At 43.1% G+C, this 19309-nt stretch overlaps 1 protein-coding gene across 1 annotated transcript in view; it reads left to right on the top strand.

Moving 5' to 3' along the window:
• Positions 1-19309, top strand: part of p4ha3 (prolyl 4-hydroxylase, alpha polypeptide III) — a 79882-nt gene that overhangs the window by 60191 nt on the left and 382 nt on the right. The window contains exon 12 of the mRNA XM_073044035.1: positions 7317-7413. Coding sequence (XP_072900136.1) covers positions 7317-7413 — 97 coding nt within the window. The remainder of the gene's footprint in view (positions 1-7316; positions 7414-19309) is intronic.

Genomic DNA, 19309 nt, shown 5'->3' with positions numbered 1-19309 from the left:
GGAGGATCATGAAGAAGAGTCACGCTTACCTGCTGGGGTGCTGGTGAGATCTGAGCTGCAGAAAGCATCAGCTGTACATGTAAACAAGATGACAGTGATTGTCAGGAACACCTCAGAGAGAGAGGTTACCCTCAGACGTGGGATGCCAATGGCACATCTTTTCCCGGTGACCGTAATGTCGTGTTTTCCGGTGAGAAAATCAAGAGACAGTCTCCTGGGTCAGGAACGCTTACAGCAAAGTTATTCAATGTTGGTGATTCCCAGGTACCCGAGGGATGGAAAAGGAAACTAATGGAGAAGATGTTGAAGTTCAAAAATGTCTTTTCTACTGACGAGTTTGATATGGGTTTCTCCAAGAGTACTCGCCACACCATCTGAGTGACAGAGGACACCACTTTCAGAGAAAGGTCTCGACAGTTAGCAGCAGAGGAGCAGGAAGATGTTCAACGGCATCTGCTGAAGCTGAAGGAAGCTGGAATTATCACTGAGGCCAGGAGTCCCTATGTATCACCCATAGTGGTGGTTAGGAACAAGAATGGGAAGGTGCAAATGTGTGTTGACTATCAGACACTGAACAACGTACAATCCCCGACCAGTGTACTGTTTCATGGATCGAGGATGCTCTGGCCTGCCTGAGTTGAGCAAAATGGTTCAGTGTATTAGACCTAAGGATGGGTATTATCAGATACACATGAATGAAACTGATAAAGATTAAATGGCATTTATATGTCCACTTGGATCCTTTCAATTTGAAGGAATGCCCCAGGGCATATCAGGAGCACTGGCTACTTTCCAACGTGTCATGGAGAAGACAGTTGGGGACATGAACTTGCTTGAGGTGCTGGTGCACTTGGATGATCTCATACTATTTGGGTCCACAGTGGAGGAGCATGAGATGATGCTACTGAAGATGCTAGACCGCCTGAGAGCTGAAGGGTTAAAACTGTCACTGGACAAGTGCTAGTTCTGTAAGATGTTAGTCAACTACATCGGGCACATAGACTCATAGATTGGAGTAGCTACAGATCATCCAAGAGAGAGGCAGCGACCATACGGCCAAGGCCCAAGAATGTGGATGCCCTATGCTCACTCCTCTGATTCTTGGGTACTACTGGAGATGTGTAAAGGACTACTCCAAAGGAAGCTTCCCTTTGAATCGGCTTCTGTGTGGTTACTCTCCCTTCGGGAAGAAATGGAGGAGAATGAAAGGAGAAGAAGGCAAAGTTTATCTTAGCCCTTCGGAGCCTTTTGGGAAAAGATGGGATGCAAAATGTGACGAGGCCTTTCAGCTGCTGAAAGAGTTGCTGACTAAAGCACCCGCACCAGTTGCCATATGTACTGCATACCGACACCAGCTTGAGGGTTTAGGTGGAGTTCTATATCAGAACCAGGGTAAAGAGTTGAGACGTGTTGTTTTCATCAGCCGGAGTCTGTCACCCTCTGAACAAAACTACCCTATGCACATATTGGAGTTCACGGCATTGAAAAGTGACTACCTATATGGTGCCTAGTCGAGGTGAACAATCCACTGACTTATATCCCGAACTTGGGGGGCACAGTTGGATGCTACAGGTCACCGCTGGTTGGTAGCGTTGTCTGTTTATGATTTCAGCCTGAAATATCAGCTGGGGAGTCAGAACACTGATGCTGATGTGTTGTCCCGACGTTGACATGAGGTGCTGAGAACGGAGGGAGGGAGAGAAGGAGGGCGTTCCTGCCTCTGGTGTTAAAGCAGTGTGCTAGTTTTCCACAGTGGGCAAGTCAGAGGCGAGGCCATGGCCTGACAGAGCTGTGGATGACCTGGGAGCTTCTGGTTGTGCCATTCCACAAGCAAATGGCAACTTGACCACTCTGGATATAAAGCAGTTGCCTGCCTTCAGTGCAGTGGAATTGGGAGCAGCACCTTATACAGTATAGGTACCATTTGGGCATCTCTGGTTAAAGGGGATACGGCCCAAGTTGAAAAGATGAAACACCCAACATACCCCCACTGATGAGAGAATGGGGCAAACTGGAGTTGAGGAATCACATCTCCTCCAGACAGACCTCAGTGTTCCCAGTTGGTTTTGCTTGAGAAGCATCAAAGGATTGTGTTGAAGTCACTTCATGATGATTCAGGTCATTTGGGGCTTGACAAGACCTGCAGATTGGTCTGAGGTTGGTTCTACTGGCCCTGAGTGAATCCTGAGGTTGAAGAGTACTGTAAGTCGAGCAGTCAATTTATTCAGAGGAAGACGCTGTCTACAAGGGCCACTCTTTATTTACAGAGTGACAAACCACTTGAGTTAGTGTGTACGGATTTCCTTTCCATAGAGATGGATTCCAGTAACACTGCGTATGTCTCAGTCATCTCTGATCACTACACCAGATATGCTCAAGCCTTCCCCACAACGGATCTGAGGGCATCCACATTTGCCAAAGTGTTATGGGAGAAGTAGTTTGTTCATTATGGCCTCCAGGACACAGTGATCAGGGAGGGGATTTTGAGTCGGCTCATACATGAGTTACTGAGCATGCTTGGAGTCGAGAAGTTGAGGACCATGCCCTATCACCCTCAGGGTGATCTCCAGCCTGAAAGGTTCAACCGGACATTGTTAGACATGCTTGGAACCCTGGATATCAGTAAAAAGAACAAATGGAGTCAGCATATTGGGCATCTGGTCCACTGCTACAGCTGTACACAGAATGAAGTTTCCGGATACTCCCCATACTGTCTGATGTTCGAGCACGAGGCGAGATTGCCTGTCGGTCTCTGTTTTGGAGCCAGTGGTGAAGACTTCCCACAGAAGATGTACCTTTAAGTATGTGTCTGACAAGAGAACTGTAAAAGGCTTATGAGCTAGCAGTCATCTCTACCAAGCAAGAGGGGATATGATCAAAAGATTAGGTTATCGCAACTGATGCCTGGAGACAGAGTTTTAATAAGAGATTTGGGGCAGCCAAGGAAGAATAAGCAGGCTGACTGTTGGGCAGTGAAGAGCCAGATGCCAAATGTGCCAGTTTTCCAGGTGAAGCCAGGGGATAGGAATGGCCCTGTCAAAACTCTCCATGGGAATCGCCTTTTACCCTTAGGGTAGGAGGTACACGTTGACCCAGAACCTGACACCTACTAGGAGAACTCTGCTTAGAAGGAGAACAGAAAGGCAATCAATGGAAAGACCTGAGAAGGACCTGATCACTGAATGCCATATGTACTCAGAGGGTGAGGAAATGGGGGTGTGGTGTGTGTTACCATATGCAAACTCCCCAAGAATTGATGAAGAGATTCCTGAATCTTCCTGACTCAGAAGTAGCGGGCGGGGCTAGCTGTGGACAGGCGAACACAATGCTGGACAGCGAAGGGAAGCTGGGTTCCAGTGTAATTGGGGATGAAGCTGAGCTCAGTCAGGTGACAGGAGGACCTGAGTTGCTGGAAGGCACGAGTGATGGACAGAGGGCAGCATTCCCAAGTAGACAGGAACAGTCACGAGGAGTACCTGAGGCTGAAGTCAAGTCACTTTTATTGTCATTTCGACCATAACTGCTGGTACAGTGCACAGTAAAAATGAGACAACATTTTTCAGGACCATGGTGTTACATGACACAGTACAAAAAACTAGACTGAACTACGTAATTTAAAAAAACACAGAGAAAGCTACACTAGACTACAGACCTACACTGGACTGCATAAAGTGCACAAAAACAGTGCAGGCATTACAATAAATAATAAACAGGACAGTAGGGCAAGGTGTCAGTCCAGGCTTCGGGTATTGAGGAGTCTGATAGCTTGGGGGAAGAAACTGTTACATAGTCTGGTCATGAGAGCCCGAATGCTTTGGAGCCTTTTCCCAGATGGCAGGAGGGAGAAGCGATTGTATGAGGGGTGCATGGGGAAGAAGCTGAAGACAAGATAAGAAGATCTCAGAGAGTCAGGGAACCACCAGATAGGTTGGCATATGATATACTGGGGGAACAGAGTGTTGTGTCTCTCCCCACAGTGAGATATGTTACTACCAATTACAACTGGGTTGAGAACCCTGAAATCATGAAACTCCTCTGAATACTGTGTTATTAATAATGGTTTGATAAACTTCAAAGTCATGAAGACATGACTACTTTTGGTGGGGGGAGGGGAATGTAATGCCCTGGTTAAGATTTTTACTGCTAATGCTGTAGGATATTTCGTCTAGTAGCTTTCTGTAGAAGCAGTGTGTCCTCTTGCTGCCATGATTGGGTTTCAGGCTGTGATGCTCAACTTAGGAATGTTGTGTCAGCCGATCAGGAGGGTGGAATTGGGAGAAGGTTCTAGAGAAAGCTGGATGGAGAGGGATTTGTGACGGACACTGGTGGGTTCGTAGTCTTTTTGGCAGGAGCTGGAGGGAGGAGAAGATTCGGAAAGATGGCCGTAGGATTCTATCCGACGGGAAAATTAGACTGCAAGGAGTTCTTTGCAAGACAAAAGAGTCCAGGATGGGAAGTTCTACCGGTGATTGATGATGAGAATTCAGTGCCGTGAATAACAGTTGTACTCAGCTTTTGGACAATATGAGCTCCAACAATGCGCATATTTAGACTGTTTTAATTGTAATGGGCCCTTTTATCTTTTTTTCTTCTCCTCTTAATAACCGGTTGCTAAAGCTGAAATTAGTAAATACATTTTATTTATAATTATATGTGGTGTCCGATCTGTTCTTTCTTTCCGAAGGATAATTGTGTATGGTCAGTATTTACACGGCATTCGCTCAAATTGGGGTTCCGCTGATCGAAACATCCCGACTTTCCTGTTTGGTTGGACCCAAATCATACCGACCCTCGACATATATTGTTTAAGAAAGGTGGCCTTCTCACCGCTGAGTCCAGTTACTGTTAAATGAGCCAGTAAACATGAAAGTTTCCATATGAGCTTGTTGAGGGGGCTTCACATGGACCAAGTGATGGTAAATGGGAGTAAGGTGGAAGGGAACTTCATAGGTAGCATTTACCTGATGGGCCAAAAGGCCTAGTTCTGTGCTGAGGTACCATAATGCTTGTTACTGGGCTGTTATTATGGAGGCCTGGGCCATTAATCGAGGGGTATGTTCATATATCACAGCATCTGGAGAATTTAAATTCATGTAATGACCTTGAAACTAGCAGATTGTTGTTTTAACACCCCCATCTAGTTTACAAATATCCTCCAGGACAGGATATCTGCCACGCTTACCCTGTCTGGCCTCAATGCAAATCTAGACCCAAAGCAATGTGGTTAACTCTTAAAAGTCCTGTGAAGTGACTCGAGGCCAATTAGGGATGGAAAACCAGCCTGCAAAGCTTGCATTGTGTGAGTGGATAAATAAAACATTACAGGGAAAAAAAGCAGGTCTGGATTTTCTCAAAGACCAGCCATTGAACACTTGACAGATACTCACTGAATGTTTGCACTTGTGTCAAATTGTACAGTGGTAACATACAGGCCATATGTTTTGGGACGGCATGGTAGCATGTCGATCAATGTAACACGTTACAATGCCAGATGTAAAACTGGGGTTTGATTCCTGCCACTGTCTGTGAGGAGTTGGTACATTCTCCCCCTGACTGTGTGTGTTTCCTCTGGGTGCTCTGGTTTCCTCCCAAATACATACGTATGAGTTAGGGTTAGTAGGTTGTGGATATGCTCTGGTGGCACTGGAAACGTGGTGATACTTACGGGTTGCCTAGCACAATCCTTGCTCATTGATTTGATGCAAAACGTTGCATTTCACTGTTTGTTTCAATGTACATCTCACCAATAAAGCTAATCTTTTTAAATCTTTATAATCCCACTCCCAAGTGTACTTAATACATAAAGTACCTCCTGCTTTCCGAATATGCCGATGTTTCCCAGGATTACAAGTTGCCATGGAGTGATTGGACCATCTTCTCCCTGATACACCTGGCTGAGCCCAGGTTGGTTTCAGTGATAATGAAATTCACTACACTTGGAGTGTAAAGCCTCCAACTCGAACCCCATCGCCCAGAAAAAATTGTGGTCATCATCCAACAAGCTTTCCAAGATTATCACAATGAGTCAAACTGACATCATGAAGTTATTGTCAAAAATCAAAGAACCGTGATGCAGAAAATCTGAGTACTGTAGCAATTTTATGCATCGCACTGTACTGCTGCTGCAAACAAAAAGCACAACATGTGTGAGTGATGATAGACCTGATTGTGATATGGGCCTCCGTTGTGGTTTGAGGGTGAGAAGGAGGCAGGGAGAGGGGAATGAAGGTTGGGAAAGGGGAAGTGAGAGGGGAAGGAGCAGGAAGCACGAGAGAGACATTTTGTAATGATCAGTAAACCAGTTGTTTGGAATCATATAACCTTGGCTGATGTCAGAATATAGTATTAATGGTAAGACTCTTGGCGGTGTGGAGGATCAGAGGGATCTCAGGGTCCAGGTCCATAGAACACTCAAAGCTGCTGCACAGGTTGACTCTGTGGTTAAGAAGGCATACGGTGCATTGGCCTTCATCAACCGTGGGATTGAGTTGAAGAGCCGAGAGGTAATGTTGGAGCTAAACAGGACCCTGGTCAGACCCCACTTGGAGTACTGTGCTCAGTTCTAGTCACCTCACTACAGGAAGGATGTGGAAACCATAGAAAGGGTGCAGAGGAGATTTACAAGGATGTTGCCTGCATTGGGGAGCATGCCTTATGAGAATAGATTAAGTGAACTTGGCCTTTTTTCCTTGGAGCGACAGAGGATGAGAGGTGACCTGATGGAGGTGTATAAGATGATGAGTGACATTGATCATGTGGATAGTCAGAGGTTTTTTCCCAGGGCTGAAATGGCTACCATGAGAGGGCAGTTTTAAGGTGCTTGGAAGTAGGTACAAAAGAGATGTCAGAGGTAAGTTTTTTACGCAGAGAGTGGTGAATGCGTGGAATGGGCTGTGGTGGAGGTGGATACATAGGGTCTTTTAAGAGACTCCTGGATAGGTACATGGAGCTCAGGAAAATAGAGGGCTATGGGTAGCCCTAGGTAATTTCTAAGGTAAGGACATGATTGGCACAGCTTTGTGGGCCGAAGGGCCTGTATTGTGCTGTAGGTTTTCTATAAATTGATATTATAAACTTAACTCATACTTTTTTGTTATTCTTACTGGTCTTTTCCCTATAACATTTATAATAATAACAGTAGAACTTTTCAGGTTATGAAGCTAATTATGATAATAGCCATCAGAAAAAGAATGTTTATGTTTTTTGTGTAAATGAAACCTTTTGTACAAAATTTACAATGGGTGAATATTAGTTATATGATTGGCTTTTTTGGTTTGCTTATTTGTTATTGATTTTAAACTGCTCTTGTTTCTTAGAACGCAGCACTGTTTTGGTGGAACCTTCACAAAAATGGACAAGGCAATGCCGACACACTACATGCTGGCTGCCCAGTGCTGGTTGGAGATAAGTGGGGTATGTAGAAGGTGAAAGTCTTGGTGAATAATTTGCTAAGTGCACTCCTTAAAATGGCAGCCCTTAGCCTTCGGTAACCCAATGGAATTCAATACACAAGATTGAGAAAATAGTCCAAAATTTTAGATTGATTTGGACAACAAAGGAAAATAGAGGGCCAAAGACATGGCTGATCATTAGTATGACAATGATTTGATGTCAAAAATAATTAATCTATTCTAAAAGATTAATTCCATATAGAATTCCTGCAGAAATTCATGATCTACACATATTATATCTCAAGTAATATAAACTTTTCTGATGATTAAAATTATTTTACGAAGCAGTACAGGCTTAGTTATTTTATTGTGCAGTGCAAAATCTTTGTGCTTTATGGTTTAATCCAATTCTGGAAGATAGATGTGAGATTTCTATGTGTTCAGAAGCTGCACATAGAAAAGTGTGTGCAATGTCTATTTTCCATGCATTAGGGTTAGGGTTAGGGGTCAGAGGAGTCAACATTACACTGTTCGTGCTTGTTGAACCTTTTAGCATGTTTTGAAAAAGTAACCAAAAAGGTAGATGAGGGTAGGGCTTTGGATGTTGTCTATCTGGACTAGAGCAAGGGCTTCAACAAGGACCTCCATGGCAGACTGGTCTGGAAGGTTAGATCCCCTGGAATTCAGGGAGAGCTATTTAGGTGGATTCAAAATTGTCTCCAAGGTGGGAAGTCAAGGGAGATGGTTGAAAACTGCTTCTTGGAAGGGAGGTCTAGTGCTGTGCCGCAGGGGTCAGGTATTATGACACTTGTTATTTGTTAAATATGTCAATGATTTGGATGCAAATGTGCAAACACTGATCAGTAAGTTTGCAGATAACACACAATTAGGAAATGTTGTTGATAGTGATTATTGCAAATTGTAGGGGACCTTGGATCAATTTGGAGTGGCAAATTGGTTTCAATACAGATAAGTGTGAGATGATACATTTTGGAAAGTCAAACCAGTGTAAGACTTATACCATGCATGGTAGAACACTAGGGAGTGTAATGGTACTCAAGGACCTAGGAGTACAGGTGATTAGCATCACATGTAGACAGGGTAGTGAAAAGGGCATTTAACCTGCTGGTTTTCATCAGTCAGGGCACTGAGTATAGGAATTGGGGCATTATGCAGTAAGCTGCATAAGGCCACGCTTGCAATAGTACTGGGTACGGTTTTGCTCACCCTGCTATAGGAAAGATGTCGTTAAACTGGAAACTGTGCAGAAACGATTTTTGAGAATATTGCTAGACCTAGAGGGTCTGAGTTATATGGAGAGGTTGGCCCATCGTGGCACAGCAGGAGGCCATGGTGGAAAAGGAATGGGAATGGGAATTAAAATGTTTGGTCACTGGGAAGATCCACATTGTTGGTCCATGGCCTCCTCTTGTCCCACGATCAGGGTGGAGGAGCAACACCTTATATTCTGCCTGGGTAGCCACCAACCTGATGGCATGAATATCAATTTTCCCTTCCAGTAAGTTTTTCCCTCTTTGTGCCCTCTTCTTCTATTCCCCACTTTGGCCTCTTACCTCTTTTAATCTATCTATCACCTCCCTCTGGTGCCCCTTCTCCTATGATCCACCCTCCAGCCCTTTACCTTTCCTACTCACCTGGCTTTACCTATCACCTTCTAGCTAGCCTCCTTCCCCGCCCCCCCCCCCCCACTCACCTTTTCATTTTGGCATCTTTCCCTTCTTTTCCAGCCCTGAAGAAGGGTCTCAGCCCAAAATGTCGACTGTATGCTCATTTGCATGGAGGCTGCCTGAACTGCTGAGTTCCTCCAGCATTTTGTGTGTGTTGCTTAGGAATTTCTCGGCAGCTTGAATTAAAAAAAGAACTGACAAACTGTTCCTGGGCTTTGGATGGCAAAATATGTTGTTAAATAGAACTGTCTCACACATTTTTACAATGAGTGACTAACTGGAAGGAGAGATAATTTTAAACCACATTTTCACTTTCTTTTATTGTATTTGTTTAAGCATTATTTCATTGTCAAATCCTTGCTCAATGTAACAGGTAAACTTTAGATTGTCACAGATTTTTCTCATCAGGAGGAACAAGCTCCATTCTTCAAACAGATCTTGTTTCACACTTGACCACTATTAAACAATGCATACAACTGCAGTAGGAGGGAACAATTTGACTGGCTCAGACCATAAGACATAGAACCATAGAACACTACAGCACAGTACAGGCCCTTCAGCCCTCCATGTTGTGCCGACCCATAGAATCTTTTAAAAAAAGTACTAAACCCACACTACCCCATAACCTTCCATTTTTCTTTCATCCATGTGCCTGTCCAAGAGGCTCTTAAATACCCCTAATGTTTTAGCATCCACCACCATCCCTGGCAAGTCATTCCAGGCACCCACAACCCTCTGTGTAAAAAACTTACCCCTGCTGTCTCCCCTAAACTTCCCTCCCTTAATTTTGTACCTATGCCCTCTGGTGTTTGCTATTGGTGCTCTGGGAAACAGGTACTGACTATCCACCCTATCCATGCCTCTCATAATCTTGTAGACCTCTATCAAGTCCCCTCTCATTCTTCTACGCTCCAAAGAGAAAAGTCCCAGCTCTGCTAACCTTGCTTCATATGACTTGTTCTCCAAACCAGGCAACGTCCTGGTAAATCTCCTCTGCACCCTCTCAATAGCTTCCACATCCTTCCTATAATAACATAGAATCAGAATTAAGCCATTCAGCCCATCGGGTCTACTCCACAATCCATCATGGCTGATTTATTATCCCGCTCAAACTCAATCTCCTGGCTTCTCCATTAATTTCTGAAGTCCTGACGAATCAAGAATTTATCAACATCTGCTTTATATATACTCAGTGACTTGACCTCCACAGCCATCTCCGGCAATGAATTCCAGAGATTCACCGTCCTCGGGCTAAAGAAATTCCTCCTCACCTCTGATGTAAATGGACATCCTTCTATTCTGAGGTTGTGCACTCTGGACCTAGACTCATCCAGTACAGGAAACACCCTCCCCACATCTACTCTAACCAGACCTTTCAATATTCAATCGGTTTCGATGAGATGCCCCTCATTCTTCTAAACTCAATGATTGATGGAGTAGATCAGCACAACACTGTGAGCTAAAAGGACCCACACTGTGCTGTACTGTTCTATGTTCTATTCACCACCTTTAAAGTTAACTTTGAACTTATTTGTTCATATTCAAACACATTCAAGAGCGGGCTCTCAATACTTGCATTGCTACTCTCACTAGAAACCGATTTAATGTAGTCTCTGGATTAAAACTACACTGTGTTACCCTGCAAAATATAGTTTTTTGATGCCAAGGAACGGTTCCGTGATTCTGACTGAACTTGCAACTGGGTGCGTAAGTTTCTGGTTTCACATCTGTGAACATGTTTGCTTGCGTCCCTTCTTGAAAATCGTCCCTAATGTGAAGGTTGAATGCAAGGAGGGGTTTGGTGTTCTGCAGGATGTGTTTATACTTGTGCATCATGTTTATTTTGCCGTAAGTTTCTGGCTAGTGTCAAGGTAACCTTAAGACCTCAGCTTACAGGAAGCCATTTTACACAACATTGTGACAGACAGAGAGCTGGAAGCAGTTAAAGGGTACTTGTGACTGACTGCTATTCATTTTAGTCAGACAAGAGTGAGATGCTGGGATTGGAATTTAAACATTCTGAACGTTTCAAAATTGCTACAAGTAGGCCTTACAGAGACAAGAGATTCTGCAGATGCTGGAAATCCAGAGTAACACACTGAAAACACTGAAGGAACTCAGCAGGTCAGGCAGCATCGATGGAGAGGAATAAAGTGGACATTTCAGGCCCAGACTCTTCATCAGAACTGGAAATAAAGGAGGAAGAAGCCAGGAGAAGAAGATGGGGGAGGAGAAGGAGTACAAGTGAGAAGGTGATAGATGAAGCCAGCTGGGTGGGTGGGTTACTCTGGATTCTTCACCTTTTGTTTCCAGTCACGATGAAGGGCCTTGGCCTGAAAAATTGACTAATTATTCCTTTCCATTTGCTTTTGTTGTAACACGAACAAAGTCACTGGAGAGACGTAGCTGATAGGTATGGAATAGTCTTTTATTTGACAAAATGAGACTTTGCAGGCATCATATTGAGACCCTTTTTTTAAAAAAAAATTTTTTAATTAGTTTTTCAAAACATTTTACAAAATTAAAAACCCCAAATCCCAATGAGGAGCATTAATACAGAGCAAGGTTAAGCATACAATATCAATGTGCTACAGAGGAAGAGAATTTAACAAAAAAGCACCTAAATTAAAGACAAGTGAGCTTAGTGTCCTCCCCAAACCCCACAACACAAGAAAAAAAAACAATTCCAGACCAACCACCACACAATATAGAGAGTATAAGTCCGGACAGTCAAACTCCCAGACTGTGAATACACTTAGCAACAGAGGATAATAATGCCTACTACCAGAAAAGAAAGGGAGCTGAAAGCAAGGGACCGAAAAGAAAAAAAAAACCCTAGTCAAGAGGAAGGTTATGAAAGCACTCGATAAAAGGCCCCCAGATCTTATGGAACTTTAAATCCGAATTGAGAACTGAATAATGAACGAATATGAGTTTCTTGGGGGAAAGCAATGTCAGCTTTGAGTTGTTTAATATGTGAGAATACCTTCCTCCTTTTAACAGGGTGGTTCAGTCCCTTTACATTCCAGCTCACAAATTTAAGTGCACTAGCCATTATCAATTACTAATGCATAAAAGGCAGCAGGCATATAAAAAATCAAGCGGTACAATAGCAGTCTGGGAGCAGAGATGTAAACATAGATTCGTAAGGTCAAAATATAAACATGTCCTAAACAATAAAGAAATGTTGGAATTGGAAAATCCACCCCACCCAAACAACCCAAAACTAGACGGCTACCAAAACAAGTAGCTAGCTCTACCAAAGAAATTAATCCAAATACAACTTCCAGATCTGTGTCATTGACAGCAGTTCCGTATAAATGCTATAACAAACAGTAACTAGTTTATGCACTAGGAAACATAACTACAGATTAGAACACCTTCTGCTGAGATATACAACTTAGTACAGAGAAAATCGGAAGAAAACCAAAACTAATCTACCCGCGAAATATTATAGAAGGATAAAGTAAGAGAAAGGGAAAAAAAAGGTAAGAAGGAAAAAGAAAAAAAAGAGGAAGGGGAAAATTGTAAATTCAAGACGAGTATTTATCAACCGTTTCTCCGAAGGGAGAAAAAAACATTCAGAGAATGGAAAAAAAAGGGGGTGAAGAAAAGAAAAAGGTAAAATAAATAAGTATTTAAAACAGAGGAAAAATAAATCAGCAGTTGAACTGTGAACCGACAAACAGGGAGGCCTTCACTAAAGACTTCAAACCTCCAAAACAAGTTAGATTTAGTTGTAGAACCCTGTAGGTAAAGTTATACAGAGGTGAAAATAGATTACACACACACCAAATCCCAGGAGAGATTGTCAACAGCCTTTAGAGTTTCAGTGAATAATGTCTGAGTGATTCAAGTGAATTCCGAGTCCAGAGAAAGTAATTTTACTACGAGGGGTACTTATCCACCATTTTAGGAGGCCCGATCAGATTCCGAAGATGACTGGATAGCCGGAAGACTTGCCACAAACGCTATGGCTTCCCTCGCTGATTTGAACCACTTGAATTCCCCGGTATTAAACTTGATTCTTAGGTCAGCAAGGTTACGAAAGGAAGGTTTGAAACCACGATCAAAAAGCACTTTCATTACGCCTTTATACTCAGCGCGCATCTTTAAAGTCTGGGGTGCAAAATCTTCCACAAAGCGAATGGTTGTATCCTGGAAAGAAAAAGAGCCTCTGCGACGTGCCTCCACAATCAGACTGTGTTTTACCTGGTATTGATGAAAACACAAGATTACTGGTCGCGGACGGGTGCCCAGAATTCCGGGGGGTACATTAACTCTGTGTGCCCGTTCGAGCTCGGGCGGGTTTGGAAGCAGATCCTTCCCGAATATCTCACAGAGAAACTCGGCGAAAAACTTCATGGTTGACCCCTTCTCAGTTGCCTCTGGTAATCCCAGAATTCTGATGTTACAGCGTCTGCTGCGATTTTCGAGGTCCACCATTTTGGAAAGAAGTTTATTAGATTTTTCCTCTAAGCTGGAACAGAGAGTCTCCAAGTATCGAACCCGACTTTCTAAAGCTTCAGAAGTCGAATCGATGCGAGATAAGTGTTCAGCATGTTTGTCCACTTTATCGTTGATCCGATCCAGTTTGTCTTCTAACTGTTTGAAAGCGGTTTTAATTTCCTTTAAGATTTCGTCTCGGAGATTTGCAAGCGCCTCCATCGTCACGCCTGACGAAGTCGTAGTTTCTTTTCTCCCGGATTTAGAACTCTTGCTAGACATTGTAGGTTAGATATATTCACAGGCAAGTAAGAGATACCGAAATAATTCCTATCTAAGCTTTATAAAATGGAGACATTTAGTGCAAAGGTAGCGACAGTAACGGAACAAAAGTTCAGAGCAGCTAAACAATCGCCATCTTACCGGAAGTCCCTATTGAGACCCTTTTGGAGGAGAAGGCCTGCACGACCCAGCATTACATGATACTTTATATGCTAAAGATCAAAGGACAATTCCATATTTACAATGTATCTACAATGCTTCCTTTGAATTTCATACAACTTTCACACCTTCTTTGCACCCACACTCCAGACAACTAAAATGAATGTTAATCTGCATTATCTGGTTTTTTCAGTTAACAGCTCTAGGTACCTATTGTCCAGAGATACATTTTAAATTTAATTTACAGTCCATGTTCAGGTCTAAAGATTGATAGCTGAAGTTAATATTTTGCTATACACCAAAAGTCCAGAATATGCTCTAACAGTCCCTCTTCTTGGCCCTCCTGGACAGAAATACATTTATACTAGGAAAGGCCAACCTTAAGGAGGATCTACTTAAATAGGACAGCATATATGCCCTGCCTAGGAATTCCTCCCCCTTCCCAATTACTCTATGTGCATCTACATTTGTATTATCATTTCTAGTGGCTACCTATAAGACACTGAGCAGAGAGATTGTTCCAGAAATTTGACCAACAGTCCTTAAAATGCAACTTCATTTGTATGCCTGTTGCCTCTTTCCCTGCTGGCCAATTGCAGTTTAACCACATCCTTACTCTTTACCCCTTCAGTCTCTGATCGTTAAAACTCCGCAGAGGCTACCAGTGCTTACTACCTCTCCAGGGGCACCAGCAAGGTAAATGAATCAGGCTCACAGGCCCTCTAAGGTGAATAACTGCAAGGACCTCCCCCTGGTAGCACCTCCTTCCGCACTGTCTGGTGGTCGATCGCTGGTTCAACCGCTGAAAGGGCCCAGCTTGTTTATATTCGCTCCTCATTCAGGCTGCGGGTGACTGCCTTTAGATGCCGTGTGTAATTTCTTCTCTTTCTCAGTCTGCCATGCCATCGAAGTTGTGGAACCTGATGTCTCTATTGTCCCCTCCCATCTATTCTCCCCAATATTTTTTCTATTCTATAGTTTATAACTAATCATCTACCTTCGTAACCAGCCTCCATTATAGAGTACCATTACCATTACACTTTAACAGGTTATTCAAGGCTTTCTGTTGCACTCTCCCAGTGTCCTCTGCGTATGTGTTTGCTGTGGGTCTGTTTCCATCGGCTGCGGTCAGGTCTGGTGTAGCCGGCTGGTGCTCATCACTTTGGTTCTCTGCAATGGCGCTGTCACTGAGTACACTCTATCTCCTGCTCTGTCTGTGAGGGCGACAAGAAGGTGAGCAGCTTGCTTAAACCGGAGCCCAGTGTTCCCACTGGCTACCACGCTGAGTCTGCACACAGACACGAGTGTCATTTGTCAGAAGTACTATCTGTGGTCCTATTCACCGGGAGCAAAACCTGCCCTTTCAGTCAGCACCCTCACCATGACTTGGTCACCTGGCTGTGGCAGGACCATCTCCTTTCCCTTTGGCTCTCTCTGATCACCTCCGTGCAGTTAAGGTGTAGTAAAAATACACTGATACCTGGAAGGTCCAATGATGAGTCAGTATCCTGGCAAAATCTACACCATGAAGATGAAAGAACACTGCAAGCAAATCTGTAAAAAGGTTGTTGAAAAGCACAAGTCAGGAGGTGGATACAAGAAAATTTCTGAGTCACTGATTATCCCTGGAGTACAGTTAAGTCAATCATCAAGAATTGGAAAGAATATCGCACAGCTGTAAATCTGCCTGGGGCAGGCCGTCCTCAAAAACTGAGGTACTGTGTAAGAGGGGGACTAGCGAGGGAGGCACCAAGGGACCTATGACAAATCTGGAGGAGTTCCAAGCTTCAGTGGCTGAGATGGGAGAGATTTCACATACAACAAATGTTGCCTGGGTGCTTCACCAGTCACAGCTTTGGCAAAGAGAAAGCTACTGTTGAAAAGAAACTCACATGAAATCTCAGCTAGAGTTTTCCAGAAGGCAGGTGGGAGATTCTGAAGTCAGCTGGAAGAAGGTTCTATGGTCTGATGAAACCAAAATTGAGCTTTTTGGCCATCAGATGTTACAATGTTTGACATAAGCCAAACCCCACACATCATCAAAAACACACCAACCCTCCTGTGAATCATGGTGGTGGCTGCATCGTGCTGTGGGGATGCTTCACTGCAGCAGGCCCTGGAAGGCTTGTGAAGGTAGAGGGTAAAATAAATGCAGCAAAATACAGGGAAATCCTGGAGGAAAACCTGATGCAGTCTGCAAGAGAACTGTGACTTGGAAGATTTGTTTTACATCAAGACAATGACCACAAGCATAAAGCCAAAGCTATACAGGAATGGTTTAAAAACAACTAAGTTAATATCCTGGAGTGGTCAAGTCAGAATCCAGACCTTAATTGAATTGAGAATTTGTGGCTGGACTTGAAAAGGGCTGTTCAGTCACAGTCCCCATGCAATTTGACAGAGCTTGAACAGTTTTGTTAAGAATAGGGAAAATTTGCAGTGGCCAGATGTACAAAGCTGATAGAGAGCTATCCACACAAACTCAAGGCTGTCATTGCTGCCAAAAGTGCATCTACTAAATACTGACTTGAAAGGGGTGAGTAATTATGCAATTAATTATTTTATATACAATAATTGTAATAAATTTAAATCAATTTGTAGAAATTTGTTTTCACTTTGACATGAAAGAATCTTTTCTGTTGATCAGTGTGAAAAAAACCAAATTAAATCCATTGTGATTTGATGTTGTCAAAGAATAAAACATGAAAACATACAAAGGGGAGGGGGTGAATACTTTTTATAGGCACTGTATATCTTTGGGTGCATCTGGTGAATCTCAACCATTTCTTTGAGCCTGCACCAGAATTCTAGATTCCTGCAGGTGGCTTAAGTGAGGGCAGCTCTGACATAATGCTCTGCTTCTCCCCGGACATGAAGGGCTTATGGATGGTTGTAATCAAGGTCAAGGGCTCACTTGGGTCATCAGGATTCTCAACCTGAGGTGCCATTCCAGCAGATTTATCTGTGGATAAGCTTTCCCTTGAATACCTCCAAACAAATTGCTATGCAAAATATAAATGACGGATAATCATTAAACACTACGCACTTAAAATCGTAGAATATGTACTCTACAAACTGCCACTTATATGCATCGGAACTCACAATGCCGCTCGTATTCTTTTGCATCTAACTGTTACACCAAGGTTACAGACATATTGGTAAAAACGCACACAGACATATTAAAATACAGTTCCCATTACAAGTATACACCCCCACTGGCATCCCAAACCTTCAATAGCCACCCTTCGCAACTGGTGGCTCCATCTCACCAAATAAACACACAAAGTTTAATCTCTTGTATAAATACACATGCAGGCACAAACACTACACTACTTTTACATTTACCAGTTCAGCTCTCTGCCATGTTCATACCTCGCAATCTTGTAGCCACCGATCCAAACAGGTCCATGTGTGAGTGCTAATTTTAAAAATACTCTTCCACTTAGACTGCTGAGATCACTGACCACATGGGTGGGTTGCAAGAAGGTATCCCGAATGAGCCCCCGAACATTGTAACATGAACAAAGTCAATGGAGAGATGTAGCTGATAGGTGTGAAGTAGTCTTTTATTTGACAAAATGAGACACAGCAGGGATCATATTGAGCAAACATGAGGAAATTTGCAGATGCTGGAAATTCAAACAACAACACACACAAAATGCTGGTGGAACACAGCAGGCCAGGCAGCATCTATAGGGAGAAGCACTGTCGACGTTTCGGGCCGAGACCCTTAGTCAGGACTCTATTGAGACCCTTTTGGAGGAAATGGTCTGCCCGATCCAACATTACATGACGTTTTATCAGAGGACAATTCCATATTAACAATGTATACAATACTTCCTTTGAATTGCATATAACTTTCACACCTCCTTCTTCGCAACCACACTCCATATAACCAAAATAAAGCTAATCTGCATTGTCTCTTTTTTCAGTCAATTGCTCTAGGAACCTATTGTCCAGGGCTGTATTTTAAATTTAATCTACAGTCCATGTTCAGGTCTAAAGATTGGTGGCTGAAAGTAATATTTTGCTCTACACTCCAAGTCCAGAATATGCTCTGACTGCTTTATAAAGGCTATACATTGGTTGACTGTCTAGAGTATACTTGTTATTGGATTTACACGGACAACCAGTTCATTTGGATACAAAAGCACCAGCATTAATAGTGTTTGAGTAATTGAACATATCCTTATCACATCTGTAATTTAATAGATTAAATGCCTGTGAAAGAAAGATGGAAGTATAACATTGATTATTTTCATAGCATAGGCAGTAACGATGCTGGAGAGGTTGTAATGGGGGACAACAGAATAGCGGACGAACTGAATAAGTATTTTGCATCAGTTTTCACTGTGAAAGACACTAGCAGTATGGTGGAAGTTCTCGGTGTCAGGGGGATGAAGCGTGTGAAGTTCCATAACTAGAGAGAAGGTTCTTGGGAAACTGAAAGGTCTGAAGGTAGATAAGTCACCTGGACCAGATAGTGTACACTCCAGCGTTCTGAAAGAGGTGGCTGAAGAGATTGTGGAGGCATTAGTAATGATCTTTCAAGAATTGCCAGTTTCTGGAATGGTTCCAGAAGACTGGAAAATTGCAAATGTCACTCCATCTTCAAGAAGGGGGAAAAGGAGAAGAAAGGAAACCATTGGCCAATTAGCCTGACCTCAGTGGTTGGGAAGACGTTGGAGTCTATTGTTTTTGGGGTACTTGGAGGTACATGACAAAATAAGCCAAAGTCAGGTGGGGTGTGTCTTGAGGCTCTTGTACTTCCTTCCTGATGGCAACAAGCGAGACGAGAGCTTGGCCTGCATGCTGGGGGTCTGATGCACCATCAATAACTCTCGGAGACGGGAGGCGAACGATAGGCTTTTATTAGCAGCAAAACGGAGCACAGCATCTCGGAGACTGAGGGGGGAGCAGTGCCCCAATCGCCTTTATATAGGGGTCTGTGGGAGGAGCCACAGGAGCAGTCAGCAGAGGGGCGTGTCCAGGCAGGTATACACATAGTTTACCACAGGGTCCTTGATGGTGGATGGCGCTTTCCTGTGGTAGTGTTGTTTGTAGATGTGCTCAATAGTGTAGAGAGCTTTTCCTGAGATGAAATAGGCTGTATCCACCGCTATTTGCAAGCTTTTCTGTTCATGGGCACTGGTGTTTCCTACCAGGCCGTAATGCAATAATTAATGACTAATTAATAAATTATTGCTATAAAATCATAATTTGAATAAAACATTTGAATTGGGTTAAGTAATATCCTGGGAATATTTTTCATGTACGCTAATATTCATTAATTATACTCTACTTCAGTTGAAAATAGTTAGGACTAATTATTGCTGTTTCTTT

This window comes from Hemitrygon akajei, chromosome 4 (genome assembly GCF_048418815.1).
Source record: "Hemitrygon akajei chromosome 4, sHemAka1.3, whole genome shotgun sequence".
Taxonomy (NCBI): Eukaryota; Metazoa; Chordata; class Chondrichthyes; order Myliobatiformes; family Dasyatidae; genus Hemitrygon; species Hemitrygon akajei.
This window is presented reverse-complemented; position numbering and strand designations above follow the sequence as displayed.